The 18,116-nt window shown below is 36.5% G+C and overlaps 2 protein-coding genes across 9 annotated transcripts in view; both read right to left on the minus strand.

Moving 5' to 3' along the window:
- The window catches only part of LOC5571227 (G protein-activated inward rectifier potassium channel 3), an 80,132-nt gene extending 71,260 nt beyond the window's left edge, over window positions 1-8,872 (minus strand). The window contains exon 1 of the mRNA XM_021851313.1: window positions 8,652-8,872. Coding sequence (XP_021707005.1) covers window positions 8,652-8,848 — 197 coding nt within the window. The 5' untranslated portion in view covers window positions 8,849-8,872. The remainder of the gene's footprint in view (window positions 1-8,651) is intronic.
- A 5-nt stretch (window positions 8,873-8,877) lies between these two features.
- LOC5571231 (G protein-activated inward rectifier potassium channel 3) overlaps window positions 8,878-18,116 on the minus strand; it is a 377,954-nt gene continuing 368,715 nt past the window's right edge. For 7 of the 8 annotated variants that reach the window (XR_002501609.1, XR_002501614.1, XR_002501612.1 and 4 more), the window contains one exon: window positions 8,968-9,311. Coding sequence is in view for 1 of the 8 variants with exons in the window: in XM_021851311.1 (XP_021707003.1) it covers window positions 9,214-9,311 (98 nt within the window). In the remaining 7 variants the exon portion in view is untranslated. Of the gene's footprint in view, window positions 9,312-18,116 lie in introns of all 8 variants that reach the window. The other variant, XM_021851311.1, reaches the window with a different exon arrangement.

Raw genomic sequence — 18,116 nt, forward strand, 5'->3', positions numbered from 1 at the left:
GTTACTGTCAAAAGCTGACTACAAACGCGATGCGGAAACCTCAGCTGGCAGCTATTACATCTAGCAGAGAAGTGAATAATTGCATACATTTAGGATGTTTTTCTTGCAGCAGTAATCGTTCCGCTAAAGAGCTAATTATTTTAATATCAACGATGATTTATCCTTTATCTAAAAAAAATCTGTATCAGTTCTTCGAAATTCATTAGAAATACATGCTGACTGTAGTTCACTATTGTTTTCAATTTCGGCCAAACGGCATTCGGCCAAATGACTATTTCGGCCAAACGGCGTTCGGCCAAACGGCATTCGGCCGAATGACCCGGAACCGTTTGGCCGGCAGAATGACGGAATGTAAAGAAGTTGTTAAAAGAGATGGAGTGAATTCAAAAGCAGTTTAATTTAACCCCTCTACCGGCTACTTCATTTTTTTACCCCACATATATTCAAACAGCGATAACTTTTCCGTTTTTCGACGTTTTTGCACCATTTTTCCACAAGCCCTTAAAAACTCTTTTATTTTAAGTGTATGTGTCGATATTGATCATAAGTCATCTAGATCCGGGGATATTTCGAAATTTCTTGAGGGACCGACTTTTTTCTATAACCTACGTGAATATCACAAGCTACAGATTTTTTTTTTATCATGTTGGGTCATTTGCTGTTCGAAACATTACTGCAATGTGAGATTTTTGTGAAAAAATGAAGCAAATTGGTGCAACAGTTTTCGTGTAATGAGAATTTATGTGTCTGGTACCAATCTTGCAGTACAGTAAAACCTCCATGAGTCGATATTGAAGGAACCATCGACTCATGTAAATATCGAGTCATGGAACAGCTATTCTTTGGATAGCTGTTTGAAGGGACCATCATAGTAACCATGATTTTATGTTCATAGTATGGTTCCATGAGTCGATATCGAGTAATGGAACATCGACTCATGGAGGGATGACTGTATAAAGATTCTTAAAACTTCAAAAAACAGCGTTTTATAATTTTCAGATTTCTTGAAGACAATTCAACCGATTTGTATGATTTTTTCAGAGAAGCTCATTATAACCTAGTATGGCATAACCCACATTTTAGTTTTTGGATAAATTCACTAAAGCAAAATGGCGCCCAAACATTTTTTTTGTATGGGGAATGTCGGTCCCCCAAGGAACATTTGAATATCTTCAACACCAAATGACCAATGATCAATATTGACGCAGACTCTAAAAATAGAAGAGTTTTTTGAGGGCTTGTGAGAGAATGGTGCAAAAAAATCGAAATACAAAAAAGTTATCGCTGTTTGAATATTTTTTGGGGTAAAAATATGAAGCTGCCGGTAGAGGGGTTAAATTAAACTGCTTCTGAATTCACTCTATCTCCTTTAACAACAACTATATTCCGTTAATGGTTTGAAACCAATTAAAGGGGAGTATAGAAGCACTGATAAATGTAAGTAAGAATACTGTTGAAATAGTGATAATTTTATGAATTAATATTTGCTGATTTTCGAAACTTAATGTGTTTTGATCTGCTCTGATATACGGTGCACTGCTTGTGGTTGAACCATCGCAACATGGGGATTTCAGTCTGTTGGAAAATTTTAGCGCAATAAGACGTGCTTTCTAGAAATCTAACGGTTTTGGTCGCACATAATTGCCAGAGGATAAATTAATCCAGCTATTGTTAGGTAATTTTTAGGATGCAGTCACTACAGATTTCTCTACATGGATTTCTTCCGAATCTTCAATCATGACACCAGCGTTTATGCATTTGCATAAATCGTCCCTTCGGAGTACAATGAATTTCTCCAACAAGTTATCACCAAAATCCCAATGGTTTTTTTTTTTTTTGAATGCACTTTTGGAATCCTTCCAGATATTTCTTCAAAACACAAGGAACTGCTCCATGTCTAGCAAAAAAGCATAGTGAGAAGTTTCTGAGAATGAACCTTCTTTGTCTAAAATGGCACCTTCTGGGATTCATCTGCATTTTGTTTTTGAATTTGCGCCTTTTGTAATTCTTCTCCATATTTTTTCTGCAACTTCATCCAACTCAGTCAGGAGTTACACCCGATATTCCAATTTTGAATTTACATATATATGAGAATTACTTAAGGAATATTTCCTTTTATTTCTCGTCTTGGAATTCATGAATCACTCCTTAGACTCTTTCAAAAATGCCTTCAAAATTCCTTTTCCTGTTATTTTTTGGAAATCTTTGATAAAATACAACCTATGATTCATTCAGGAATACCTCAGAAAACTCATCTATGAACTCATTGAGTGTTATTTACAGAAATATTATTTCAACAAACCCAGTTTTTTATGATCATTTTGATAAATTCCAACATAAACTGCTATGATTATCCAAGGTTTCATGGAGGAATTATTCCAGGAACTTCTTAAAACTTTGATTAGAAATTTCACTAGTAATTATGGAAAATAGCCTAAGGCAGGGATTTCCCAAGAAATTGCTCCAATAAGTCTTTAAATTAATTTGTTTTTGGATATTGTTCTAGGAAATTCGCTAGCAATGTCTCTTGAGTTTCTTCGAAGAAGTTTGCGGAATATCACCGATAATTGGAATTTGTTCAAGAACACCCCTGTATAATTTTTTGATTATTGCTGCTGGTTTACATAAAAACATCCTATGATGCTACCTGCTGAAATTTCACCAGGTAATTTTTGGGGCTCTTAAGGACTTCTTAAGAAAGTTCCCTGAAAATTCTCATAGAGAATTCGGAAATTTTAAGAGATCCTTCGGAAAAATAATTTAAGAAATCAACTAGAAGTGCCTCCTAGTGATTTAATTTGATTTGATACAGACATTGCATTTAAAACGTATCGCTTGGATTTGTCATGAAATTACATATTTCTGTTACTCAGGAAACAGTTTAATCAATTACCTATATATTTGAACAGGAATTCCTCTTAAGATGCAACCGCAATGAAAAATGATCTGCAGAATTCAAAGAAAATTTTCCAACATTTTGCTTTATGGATTCCACAAGTTATTAGGGATATTTATTAGTATAATAGGGAAATTAGAAAAAAAAATATAGAAATCTTTGTATGAATTCCCAAGAAAAAAAAAACCTGAATTATTCCTTAAACAAATTCCCAAATTACCACCTGGATAAATTTCCGAATCATTCTTGGTAATATTTCTGTAGAATTCTCTATATAAAATTCTGGAGGAACTCTAACACAGCAATAAAAATAAATGACAGCCGACGTAATTTTGACTAAGTATCAAGAATCGAACGTAATCGATTTTGATAACATCCATTTTACAACCATTTTCGTTCTAAACCTTCAGCGTGTTAAGATGACCGATAGGAATCGGACGCAGCTCTTACTCGTTAGATCAGGGTTCAAATCCTGGTCAGATTTTAACATTTTTTTGTCAACTTGGCAAACCAATGTGCAATTACATCATTTGAACGTATGAAACCATCCAGTTACTGCTGAAAATAGATGTTTATCAATCGATAGAATCGGTTTGACAGTCACAGAACTCGACCATCTTCCATTTGCAGTAAATTTTGCACATATTTTCAGTATGGTAGAATAAGTGTTTTCCACAGAAAGGTAGATCATTTTGACTCACAAATTACTTTTGAAAATAGCCTTACAATTTATTTGAAAAATTCTAACTTCGAGATTGTACCTAAATTTTAGAGAAAAATGTTCTATGAAGAATTTTTTTCCCAATCTTTGTAGGAAACAAATGTTTGGGACAAAAATAAGTAAGAGGAGATAAATATGGCCTACACTCTTGAAAGCGTGTTGTTCTTGATGGAGAATGGTGAATATAATATAAAATCTATTGAAAATTGCCTATTTTATTGTGTAATACATATTTTTGCATTTACTTCGATATAAGAAAATGGCTATTTTTAAAGTAGTAATAGTTATGGTTTAAAATTATTTAAAGATGCTTAATGTATCATCTGAAAATTGAAAACCGACCAAGAGTTGTTCTTAGAAAAACATTTTTATTAAAAATTTATCCATCTTGAATCTTTGTCCCAATCATCTGCTTTTTATAAATATTATACAGTGAAAATAAAAAAAAATAATTGTTTTCGTTTATTTTAAAATTCAACGAAATTTGAATTTCTCATTGAAATTGAAAATATTTTTTTCAGTGCATATTCTTCACTTGTAGTTCAAACGGTTCACAACTTCTTCACAGAACATTTTTCCCTTCAAAATAAACAGTTTCGGAATTAGAAGTTTTCAAATAAATTGCATGCAAAATTTTATAGGCCATTTTTAAAAAGTTATTCTTGGGTCAAAATGATTGATTGTTTATGGAAACACTTATTCTACCATGCCAAAACATGTGCCAAATTAAAACCAAATCAAAGCTTATCGAGCACCATTTTTATTTTCTTCGACTTACGCTGGATGGAATTCGCCAGATTTAAAAGTCTGACCGGGATTTGAACGCTGGTCTAGCGAGTGAGAGCTAGCGGAAAATTGTTGTAAAATGGATGCAATCAAAATCAATTATGTCCCATTCTTGATAAATGATTAAAAATTACGTCGGTTGTTATTTGTTTTTACCTTGCATGAAAAACATATGTACGAAACACTAAAAGAATTTTTAAAATCTTTTCTCAAAGATATCTCCAACAGAACTGTTATAAAAATATTGTATAATTTTTTTATGAGCATCTCCTGATAAATTCCTCACAAAAAATATCAATGCAAAAATCTTAGATAAAATTTAGGCAAAATTTGTGAGAAGAGTCCCAAAAAAATACAAGGAGTGATGTTTAGAAATTATCGTAGGCACACCTTAAGGCAAAAAAAAAGATAAAATGTTAAAAAATCCTTGAAAACACATGAATGCTTTTCTAAAAATAAAATGACAGTATCCCTGAATCAATACTTAGAGGAATACCGAGTGTATCCAAGTGTAATTCTTGTAGGAATTCAAGAGGAGATATTTGAACGCATCTCTGCAACAAATGTTAGTATAAAACTCATGAATCCATGTATTATGTCTTTACATAACTCAATTTGATAGAATACATTGAGTTACTCGAAACACTGCTTGAAGAATGCAAATAATCAGGAGGAGATACAACAAACAAATCCTGGAAAAATCTCTTGAGGAATCCCTAGACATTTTCGCTGGAGAAAATATGTTTAATGTCTGGAGAAATTTGCAAGTTATTTCTGGAAGGAATTATGGTAGAGCCTTTCTTAGGGATATCTTGGAGGAACTGTATGAAATCTGTATATTCCGTATCAAAAACTAGTTAGGCTCAAATTGCCAGACTTTTTCCGATCTAAAATTTAACAAGTCATTAAAACGATCTGTTACTTAGCCAACAAATTGAACCGATCTGAAATCCTTGATTCAAATGAGTACAGATGAGCGTAAAACACAACACAAAATGATCATCAAAATTGTTTGATTTCGCTTGAGTATGAACAGCAGAGGTAAGGCTCGCGATGATCTGAATATAAATACCGTTTTGACTCATATTCCAAACACTTAAGGCCAACAGTGACATCAAATGAATCTGATAGGCACACATTTGCTGATATTTGTGAAAATTTTAATTTCTTCACAATGTCTAACTGTTAGCTGTTGGATTTGCTGATAAAATTGTATATTCAAACTTGTTTAGTATTAACAACTACCGAAGAGCTAAACATTACATATAATTTGCAATTGGATTAGATGGACAAATTGATGTGAATATTTGCGAAAAAGTTACACGTCTTCTCAGTGAGAATCGAACTCACGACTCCCCGATCTCTAGTTGGGGCGCGTTACCACTACGCCATGAGAGGACTCATGAACGCAGAAGTTAACCTGAATTAGATTTCAGCTCAATAATCACGTGATCCTTTCTTTTTTAAGCTGAAATCGAATTCAGGTTAACTTCTGCGTTCATGAGTCCTCTCATGGCGTAGTGGTAACGCGCCCCAACTAGAGATCGGGGAGTCGTGAGTTCGATTCTCACTGAGAAGACGTGTAACTTTTTCGCAAATATTCACATCAATTTGTCCATCTAATCCCATTGCAAATTATATGTAATGTTTAGCTTTTCGGTAGTTGTTAAACTTCCGCTCGGCTGGTTGGCCGTAAACCACGATTCATAATTAAAAAACAAGTTGTTCAGTATTGTTTTTCGTAAAAATATAGAACAACATTTTGATTCAAAATATAAATCGTATTCAGATAAATAATTACGCAAACAAATTTATCTGAGCTTGTTCTACTGGTCTCAAACTAGAGAATCATCACTATTCCCGCGTTATAAATTATATTGGAGACGTTAGAATTTAATTGCAATTGACTACCATTTCCTTGTAATTTAGTGACATATTTCAACGAAACATTTCAACTAAATCGCCATACAAAAACCAAGTGTTCGGAATATGAGTCTGTTCGGAATTTGAGACAAAACGGTACTCGAGAGAGTTTGAAAATTCAAGAAAACATATCAGGGACCGTCCATAAATGACGTAGCATTTTTTCACTGATTTTTTATACCCCCTCCCCCTTCGTAGCATGTAGTCACAAATGCTGATACCCCCCCTTGGAAAATACGTAGCATATCAAGCAGCCCTCCCCCCCCTTAAATTTTTCATTTGTTTTCCTTAACAATTGAGCTAAACCGAAACATTTAAATCCAGAAATTAAAAACAAAGTTTTATATTAATTGATAGTTAATTACTGACTCAAAACGTCAGAATAATCTGTTTGATATAATGTAGCGCTCAAAAAACATTTGGGAAACAATTTAAACTAACTAATTTTCTGTTGAAGTAACATAATATTGGTTCCCAGTTTATATTTATTCTGTTATATTTAGGTTAAATTTAAAATGTAGTACTTTTGCTATTGTTAAAACCTAAAAGAAGTTTACAGCAAAATATGTAGAAAAAAAGATGAAATTCTTGTTCAGAGTGATGAAACGAACAGCAATAAGTGAGTTTTTTTTTCATTATTTAGGGTTAAGAAACAGGTTTCAGTGAATATGGTCAACAAAATACCTTAAATTAGAATGGTTTTCCGTCATTATTCTATTAGTTCAAATCCATTCAGCAAATAGTGGTCAGATAGAGAAACAATAAAAATTGTAATATTTGGAATGTTACAAATTTCAGTACTTTCAGGGCTGTTCCATCAAGACTATGTGGAGATCTCATGCAACATTGAACTCACTGAATAAATATCTTGTTTTACTAAAATAACGTTAATAATTGTCTAAATGAGCATATTATAAAATAATATATTTGAGGAAATAAATCTCTAACAGAAAATATTAATCAAACTACAACGGTTGATTGTATGTCTTGTTAACAAATGTAAAAATAATACTTTCGAAGTCGATAAAGCATTGATTTTTACTTAACCTTATGAGCTTTTAGTTTATATATTCATAAATTAAATAGTTTGGACACGAATATAATATAAAATTCACATAACTATTTAAAGCTTCATAAAATCTGTTTAGCTGTCAGGAATTAAATGATTAAGGGATCAAGGATTTGAAGCTGAATCGTCATTTTATACCTTAATTTGAATAGCTCAGTTTAAAAAGTTTGATAAAAAAACTGTTCTTAATTTTTTTTCAGCGCTACTTTTTTACCGAAATTATTTAAAATGCTACGTCCACGAGTCGGGACCCCTCCCTCCCCCTCGTCACACATCGTCACAAATTCGTGAAGCCCCCCTCCCCCCTAAAATGCTACGTCATTTATGGATGACCCCTCATATAACCTTTGATAATCTCTCTTGGGGGTCTTCCTTGGTTAGAGCCCGCGGCTACAAAGCAAAGCCATGCTGAAGGTGTCTGGGTTCGATTCCCGGTCGGTCCAGGATCTTTTCGTAATGGAAATTTCCTTGACTTCCCTGGGCATAGAGTATAACCGTACCTGCCACACGATAAACGAATGCGAAAATGGAAACTAAGGTAAAGAAAGCTCTCAGTTATTAACTGTGGAAGTGCTCATAAGAACACTAAGCTGAGAAGCAGGCTCTGTCCCAGTGAGGACGTTAATGCTAAGAAGTAGAATCATCTGTTTTAGTTTCATAAGTATTTGTTTAATAATTGCCTCGTATCCTCAGATGCATATAAATTGTATCTGTTCATTATATCAATAAAATGAAATTACGTGATTGGAATTTCCGTAAACAGAAGTTACGTATATGGTAGATTCACTGTATCGGTAAAAAAATAAGAAAATGTTGCCTCCATGATTAAGTTCATTAGTACAGCTACGAGTTGCATAATGATCTCTCAAATTTCAAAATTACGGTTTGAGACATTCTCATTTGTATTTTTCTCACATAATCTACCTTAAAATGAAGATTAATGCGTTAAAGTGCACCATCTTCACAAGATCAACCAAATACGACCAGTCCAAACCAATTTTGCATGACTTCTGTTAAAAATTTTCATAAAAAAATAGCGATCTTACTCATGCTCATGTGACACCGCGTGTCTTGTACTGTTGTTGCAATCACATCCCCTAATCACAATCACCGCTCTCAATCCCAACAAGATCGGCATAGGGCGGACAAATCCAGTACCTACTGGGCTACTTGTTTGTTTGTATTGTATTCGATCATCAGCAATCACCGCAGCAAGCCATGCACCAATAGCATGCTCGCCCTATCGGGCTACTTACCGTACACTTTCCTGCCGACTGAAGCAGCTTCCTTGGGTGGAAATTCGTGCCAAACTGGGAACCACCGTCAGGGGCAGATTCCCGATCACGCTGTCCAGCGAATCCGGTTCCTCCTCAATCACTCCCGGGCGCATGAAAATCCTCGTCAACGGTTTCTTCTCCTCCAAATAGGACGCCGAAAGTTGACGGTCGGACATTTTTCTTTCGCAAAGATCGGCACACCTTCTATGGAGATTCACTTTATTTTGCTTGGTACAACTTTTCTCTTCTTCTGATTCTTAATCTTCGCCACTTTGCAAGTATATCCTACTTAGTAAAACTTTTCACTTAATGCCTAATCGATGAATTTTATTCATCTTCTTTATAGCTTCTCTGTCTCACTTTGTGTTGATCATTACGTAAAAAAAACTTTCATATGAAAATCTTCGTAACAAATTTCTAAAAACAAACTTTGCGCTATTCTTTGAATTAAAATTACAGCAAAAAACACTTACGACCTACACTGAGCTAGGTTGAATTGGAAAGATCTGCGATTCAATTTTTTGTTCACCTCTACACAGTGCTACAGTTCATCAACGAGTTCCGCTCGGCAGATCGGTAGTTGTTCTTGTTCTAAAGTGGCGACCGAGCTGGAACTCTCATCGGTATCATCGGTTAACCCTGCGAGGTCGGAATTCACCCGGCGGACACCGGACCGGAGGGGGGGCGGCAAAAAAAACGGAAAGAAAGAAATTAATTAAATTCAATTAGTGGGCGGAGTGACGAATAATGGTTCATCGCGGTCACAGTTTACACGGTGCTTTATTTGCTGTTGTTATCAAGAAAAAATAGCCATCAACACTTCAATCGCCAGGTTGGTAATATAACTATTAAAACCTCCAGTTCGATTCGCTAAAAAATGGTATATGAAATTTTGAGCTACGCCCCCATTGATTTTTCGAACATTAACGTTGTATTTCAATACCATAAATCGTCTCTACATGTTTTTAATTACATATAATAATTCAACTTTCAAAATGCTGGGTGCCGACATCGAAGTTTCAAAATTCTGTATCTTCACTCGATCGATTTTGATGGGATTTTCAGAAAAAAAAAATAAATTAGTCAAATTTTTGATGCATGTTAAAAAAAAAATAGAATTCTGTGACAGTTTAAGATACAATTTGTTGGGGTACCTAGGGTTTCCTAAATTAAAATGTTAGGTAAATGCAAAAATATTATGAAATTAACAATCATTATAACTTGATCTATTTGATAGAAAGTATCACCGGTTTCAGTTTGGAGATTGCTACACACAAATGCAAAAAAAATCAATTTTCAAAGAATGTTCCAGTTTAATAATGTGAAGGTGCTCGTGAAATAGTAAGCTGTGAAAAAGGCTTTGATCTGGTTAGGACGCAGCACCAGAAAGAAGAGCAAGGTAGATGAGATGATGTCAATTCACTTCTATGTGAAAAATCGTGAATTTTAAGCGTCGGAACATTTCACCGAGTGTCCGAAAATGGTCAGAATCACTTTGTAATTCATGACACGATATTTGATGACTTTTAAACGAAAAACCACAAATTTTGATCCGTTGGAAGGTATCAGTGCACGTGTGCGTGGACGTGTATTCTTAGGGTCCCTACAGAAATTGATATCTGGTGACCATGTTCCCGAAATGACCACAATACTTTTTAAACTGAAATAGGAGATATATTCTATCAAATAAATCAATGCTCCATGGATTTTTAAAATTTGCTGATAAAGTTTCTAGTATTTTCCCCATAAATTTTGATTTTGAAATACCCTAGGAACCCCAACAAATTTGGACCTAAATCCGGAATTATCATCGAAATCAAAAATTTTTTATGTTTTTAAAATATAGGGGAGATTACGTATTCTTGACAGGCTAAGCCGATGGCGAATATCTTTTGTTAATTTCTCGGACAAAGGCAAACAAATAACGTGTCTGTCTTTTTACACTTGTACGTTGTCTAATTCAATATCGATTCACACCGACAGAGTTATCAAAAACTTGTTAACCTATGCGTACCCAACGTCTGTTTTTGAGGATTTTCAAATCTTCAATCAGCTGTTAAATGTCATTTTCCAACCGATTTTCATGAAACCAATGGCATGCGATTCAGATTTGTCTAAATTTGTAAGGGCTGCAAAACGGAACAGGTTCACCTAATGGTTCCGGAGTTATTCCGGATTCCGTTGGGGTCAGAGTCTGTCGAAAGACGAACTTTCAAACAATTTAATTTTTTTACTTGTGCTATTCGATATTTTTTTTACATAAAACACTAACAATATATACAACCATATACAATTAAGTGTTAATGACCTCTTTGGACATGACAATCCGTTTACTTGTGCCAGATATGTTCCGGAAGTCCTGGGGGAGGTGGTCATGCCCACAATGTTATCAGAACCATTCGTGCGACACCTCAATCTTCATGATTTGTCAAATAATGAGTGGAAATGGTCATTAGAAAGTTCAACGACCATTCGGGATCGACCTGGTCACACCGGACATGTTCCGAACACCCTGGCGGAAGTGGCCAATTCCACAATGCTGTACAAACCGTTCGTGCGACATATCAAACTTCATGATTTGTGGAAACAAGAACGAAAATAAATATTCTGGACATCCATGACCATTCTAGACCGGGGTACACCAGACATATTCCGGATACCTCGAAGGAAATGACCATTCTCCCATTACGAATTGTTTTTCCAAAACAATTCGTGCAACACATCAAACTTCCAGATTTATCCAATAATAAGTGGAAATGGTCCTTTGATAGTTCAACGACCATTCAGGATTGACTAGGCCACACCAGATATGTTCCGTACGGCCTGGCGGAAGTAACCAATTCTACAATACTGTTTATGCGACATATCAAATTTCATTTTATTTTGCGACATTTTTTACCGGTGTCAGGACGGGTTCCTTTGTATATAATCTGGTTGTTTCAAGAAAAGTGGTCAGGCAGCGTCCATTTATTACGTAACGCTAAAATTGAAAATTTCTGACTCCCTCCCCTCCCGTCAGTAACTCTTTTTGTATGAAAAATTTCAAAATGTTGTATAATCCGTAACGCTTGAGCCTACTCCCCCCTCACCCTAGAGCGTTACGTAATTTGTGGACGGCGTTTAGCTCAATTTTTCCAAAACCATTCGTGTGTACCTCAGAGTTTTTTCTTCGTTTTCATGAAATTGGAGACATTTTAGCTATACAAACAAAATCCGGATATCCCGAGTAGCATGTTTCCTTGAAACATGGACAAAATGATCCCTTGTAGTAGTCAAAATTTGTTCTTTTTCTCTCTTATGGGAAACTAAAAAACAAGAAACAGCTTCTGTCGAATGAATTTTCTAGAAGAGCGTAAGAGAAAGAATATCGCTGTGAAGTGACCGGTGCCAGAACCTGTCAAAGTTGACAGGTACTGGAGCTTTGCTCTTAATATTGATATACAGGGTGTTAGGTTCGTGAGTGCAGACATTTTAAGGGGTGATAGAGGACCATGTTAGATGAAAAAAATCGTTCTACGGATATGGTCAATTCTTAACTGTTACCGAGTTATTAAACATTCAATGTTTTAGGATATGTTTGCCTTTAAGTGGTTATAACTTTGGAATAGTTCAACGCATCTCAATTCTCTTACTTCCATTTGAAAGCTAATTAAATTTCCAATCTACTAACAACTTTACATCTAATGGGTTTTGCAAATAAATTCATTTTTAAGAGCAAATAAGTTCAAAGGTAGTGATTTTTCTCTTGTTTTTGTCAGTTTACTTTAAAAAATGCGTAATAAATTTCATGCTTGTCTTAAGCAAAGTTGTGTGCTTCAAGCTGCTCTACAATTCGTTCTTTGACACCAAACTGCTATCTCTACGCGTTCTCTTGCAATTTTGATTTGAACACGCCACTTTGGGTCATAAATTTTGGTCCGTAAACGCAACAGGGAACAGTTCATTTCACCCCACTGTGTTGCAAAACTTGACGCATTGTTTGCATCCGCGCACAGCACACTTGATCTCAGGTTTAGACAACAACAGCTTGGCGCGTATGATTAAGCACACGCTGCTGTGCGTTCTTTTGCATGCTGTTTGAAACTTAAAATAAATCGTTTTTGTCCGATGGAAATCAACTTTTCAAAATGTTGAAGGAGTGTAGTAAAACATTGATCGGTTTGTTATTTTTCTGTTGATGATTGATCTGAATTGTAAGCAATAATTGTCATTGCTCGTAGAGTTAATGTTTCAAAGTACTGCATAACAGTATTGATGAAACAACATTGAACATACAGAAAATGTTTATCTGGTTGATTCATATCAGTTTATTTGAAGGCTCTGTGCAATGTTCCAAAGACTGCAAGGATGCTGCTAAACATTTGGAAGCAGTAACACGCTTACGATACTTAAAAGCTTTGAGTGTATCCCAGTCCCAATTTTACTGTGAATCTCATTCAACTGTTAACGCCAGGAGTTAAATTGTTTAATGATTCATTCAAAAATAACCTAGAAACTTTGCTAGAAGTTTCCCCAGCCCTATTAACTATTCAAGAATATCTCGAGAAATTAATTCAGGGATGCATCCAGACATTTAAAAAAAAAAGTGTCTACACCGAGGAATTGTCAAATAAACTCTTCTATGAATTTTTCAGCTCTTCTTTAAGAAATTGTTCATGGTAACACTCACCAAATTTGTAGTGGAATTCGTTTAAGAGTGCTTACTAAATTCATCCTGATATTTACTAAGGTATTCGTGTTGAAATTTATCTAGGGATTACACCAGGAATCTCTCAGGTTCTGTTATAAAAGCAGGATAATCGTCAACAAATTCAAACTGGATTTTCTCCAGATGTTTTTTGAGGAATACATGTAATTTTCAATTCAATTCTTCTCAAATTATCCAACAAATTCTTCATAGAGGTGCTGAAAAATGTTTGAAACAAGAAATCTCATGAGGATATCGATGAATGAGTTGATGCAAAAATTCAATTCCAGGAATCCTTGAAAAAATCTTCAGTAGACTCGATGGAAAAATGTCTGATAATATTCCTTGAAGAACCACTCGAAGTTTGGTTAATTGTGTTTACTTTAAAGATCCATTCCTCCAGAATTGATCTGGAAATTCCTCCAGAGTTTCTCCAGGAATTTTTCTATACATTCTTTCGGAGTTCTTCCAGTTATTCTTCCGAAGTACCTCTGGAGCTCCACCGGTAGATTCTCAACAGTTCTTCCGAAAAAGTCTCCAGAGCTCCACCGAGAATTTGTTCTTCGGCAATTCCTTGGGACTTCATCCGGGTACTCTTAGGGAGTTTCTTCTGGAATTCCTTCGAAGCTCCACTGATTTTTTTTTCAAACGTTGCTTCCTAAATTCCTCTGGAATCCCTCCCACAATTTCTCCGGAGCTCCTCCAGGAACTGTACTGTAGTTCCTTTAGGAATTTACACGCGAATTGCTTCAAGAATCTGGCAGCTTCACCAGAAATTCTACCGCAGTTTCTCCAGGAATCCTGCCGGTTGTTCCTCCGAGAATTTTCCAAGAATATACCCGAGAGTTTTCTTGGAAGGCCTCCGGGAGTTCCTCCAAAAATTTCTTCAGGAGTTCTTCCACAAATTCCTTTGAGAGGTCCTCCAAGAATTTCTGAGGATTCCTTTCCCGGGAATTTCTTCAAAATTTTCATAGGGAGTTCCTTCAAGAATCCCTTGAGACCTCATCCTAAAATTCCTGAGTTCGTAGGAAGCCGCTATGAAGAAAATCCAATGGAATTCCCTGTAGAGCTCTGGAGGAACTCCGGAGGATATGCTGGATGGAATTCAGAAGAATTACTGCAACAATTTTGGAAGAATTTCTTGAGCAACTCCGGAGGAATAACCGTTGAAGCTACGAAGGAATTCTCGGAGGAACTCTGAAGGAACCCTGGACAAATTCGTACAGAACACTTAAGGAACTCCTTAGCCGAGTGGTTAGAGTCCGCGGCTACAAAGCAAAGCCATGCTGAAGGTGTCTGGGTTCGATTCCCGGTCGGTCCAGGATCTTTTCGTAATGGAAATTTCCTTGGCTTTCCTGGGCATGGAGTATCATCGTACCTTCCAAACGAGAGACGAATGCGAAAATGGCAACTTTGGCAAAGAAAGCTCTCAGTTAATAACTGTGGAAGTACTCATAAGAACACTAAGCTGAGATGCAGGCTCTGTCCTAGTGAGGACGATAATGCCAAAAAGAAGAAGAAGACTTAAGGAACTCCGGAGGAATACCAGGAGAAACTCTTGAGAAATTCGCGGAGGAACTCTGGGATATTTCACGGAGAAAATCTAGGGGAATTTCCGGAGTAACTCTTGAGGAATTCATAGCGGAACTCCGGAGGATTTCCGATGAATTACTGCTCGAACTCTGGAAAATTCCTGGAAAAACTCCGAACTTTGGCGGTAATCCGAAGAAATACCTGCTGGAAATCCAAAGGAATTTCCGGAGCAAATCTGAAGGAATTGCTTGAGGAACTCCGACAAAAATTGCATGAGGATACCTGAAAAAATTCGTAGTCTACCTCCAAAAAAATTCCTGGAGGAACACCGAAAGATTTGCCGGGGGAACTGCGGAACATTTTCTAGAGAAACTTCGAAAAAAAATTTCTGAAGGAACTATGGAGGAATCTGGCGGGGTTTGACTGTAACTCTTAATAGTTCTGATTTAACGGCTACGCAGTCTTTCAGAAAATGAAACGAGATTTATAACTTGCCCTACGTTTTGACCCGGGGTTGGTGTCTTGAAACTTTGGAGAAATTTCTGGAGGATCTCCAAAGGAACTCCTTGAAGAACTCCGAGGATTTTCTGGAGGAACTCCGAAAGAATTCCTAGATCCATAAAGGGATTCCCGGCAAAAATTTTGAAAGAATTTTTGGAGAAATTTTTAGAGAAACTACGATGGAACTCCTTGAGAAACTCTGAAAGAATTCCTGGAGAAAATCCGAAAGAATTCTTGGAGAAACTTGGAAGCCCGGAGAACTTTGAAAAATTCCCGGTGGAGCTCTGCAGGATTTCCAGAAGGAAGTCTGTAGGAATTCCTGGAGGAATGCCCAAAACAGCTTTGAAGGAATTCCTGGAGGAACTCTTTAAAAATCCTGGAGGAATTCCGGATGAATTGCTGGAGGAACTCCGGACAAATTGCTGAAGGAACTCCAGAAGAACTGCTGGAGATCTGCTGAGGAATTTACGAGGGCAATCTGGAAAAAATCCTGGAAGAATTTCTGAAAATACTACGGAATAACTCCAAAAGGAGCTATGAAGGAAATCCAATGGAATTCCCTGTGGAGCTCTGGAGGATAAGCTGGATACAATCCAGAAGAAGTACTGGAAAAACTCCGGAGGAATTTCTATAGCAACTCAGAAGGAATTATCGTTAAAGCTACGAAGGAATTCTCGGAGGAACTCTGAAGGAACCCTGGAAAACTTCCTAGAGAATCTCCAAAGCAAATCCCGGAGGAACTACGGAGCAATTCCTGTAGGAATTCGAAGGCGTTCTTATAGAAACTCCGGATGTGTTTCTTGAGGAACTGCGGAGGCGTTTCTAGAGGAATTTCTGGAGAAACTAAGGAGGAAATTCGGAAAAGTTAGCGTTGGAGCTCCAGAGGAACTTTTCAGGAATAACTGGATGAGGAATAGCTTGAGTACCTCCAAAGGATTTTCTGAAATAACTTTGGAAGAATTTCCAGTGGAGAATTTTCCGAGAAGTTGCTGATTGAAATCCAGATGAATTGCCTGAGGAAATGCGGAATAATTTTTGGAAGGATTTGAAAAAAAATCCTGGAGGAACTCCGGAAGAACTTCACGAGGAACTCTTGAGGAATTCCGGGAAGGAAGTCTAGAGGAGTTCCCGAAGAAACTCTTGAGACATTTCCTGAGAAATTCTGCAGAAATCCTCGAAGGGAATTTAGGGAATTTTTTGAAGTAGCTTCAGAAGAATTCCTTGTGGAACTCTGGAGCATTTCCAAGGAATTATTTGAGGAACTCTGGATAATTCCTGGAGAAATTCCGAAAAAAGGAGGAACCACGGAAGAAATGCGAAGGAATTCCTTGTAGAGCTTCAAAAGAATTCCCGGAGGAATATTTGGAATTTCTCCAGAGGCATTTCTGAAGGAAATTCCTTAAGGAAATCCTCGGCGAGGAATATCTAGAGAAAATTCCCACAGAAATTCCTAGGAGAAATCCCTAGATGAATTTCCTGGAGCAAATCCTTGGAGGAAATTCTGGATGAATTTCTGTAGCTAATCTCCAGAGCTATTAATGGAGGGATTTCGGAGGAATTGATGTAAGAAATCCCCGAAGAAAATTATGGACAAAATCTCTGGATGAAATTCCCGGATCAATTCTTGGAGGAAATACTTAGGTCTTAGACGAGTTCTTGGAGGAAATCTCCGAAGGAATTCCTAGGGAAAACCCCGGCGGAATTTCTGAAGATATCCCTGGAAAGTTTTCTGAAACAAATTCTGAAAGAAATACCCGGAGAAATCGCTATTGGGAATTCCCTGAGGAATTCGTTGAGAAAATCCCGGAGTAATTCTTGGAGGATATCTGATGCAAATCCCAAACATTTCCTGGAGGAAATCTCCGGAAAAATTCTCAGAAAAATCGCCAATCTGGTCTAGTAACCTTTGAGAATGTTCATATCGACATATGAAGACAAAATTGAGAACAAACAATCAGCAAAAACACATCGAGATATGGCGATATCGAGATAAGGAGGATATCGAGATATGGAGAAAGAAATCGTATGCATAATGAAGGGACCGAAGTAATCATCGACATAGGGAGAGATATCGAGATGTAGAACATCGAGATGTGGAGAGTCGACTGTATGGGTAAAAGACTGCCATTTTGGCAAAATTTGGACAGTTTTTCACGCTCTGCCCTTCGAATGTGCGGTTTTCCAGTGACAGTTGATGACAGGTTCCCTTGACTTTTGGGAGCTCGCAATCTAAGCCAGCTGTCTCTTCTCTCTCAGATATGTACCTAGATTAACTTGTGAAGGGGTCTTAGAGACCATGTGCCACCGGGTATATGACGAATTGTTCTCGAGCGTTTATTTTTTAGCAGACGAACAATGGTTTTCCGTCCACCGTTTTATTTACGAATTTTATCAAGAACTTATTTTTCTTTCGATAAAACAAAAATGGATTCACTTTTTTATTGTGAACTCTAAGTGTTCCAGGTGGATGGAATTTATATTTTGCATAGTAAAATGATTTTTATTATCATTTAAATTATTTTGAAGTAATATATTTTTTGTTTTAAGGATTAAAAATAACATGTTTGGCAACATATTTCTATAACTTCTGGATAACAATACATTTGGTCCTTTTTGTACAACAATAAATTTAAATATAAATTAAGAGCCGTTAGGGAGCTAGGGACAAGGAGCTAGTAATGGCGCTTAAGCCTAGGCTATCGAGCCAGGATCATACGGGAGAA

Source organism: Aedes aegypti, chromosome 3 (genome assembly GCF_002204515.2).
Source record: "Aedes aegypti strain LVP_AGWG chromosome 3, AaegL5.0 Primary Assembly, whole genome shotgun sequence".
Classification (NCBI taxonomy): Eukaryota; Metazoa; Arthropoda; class Insecta; order Diptera; family Culicidae; genus Aedes; species Aedes aegypti.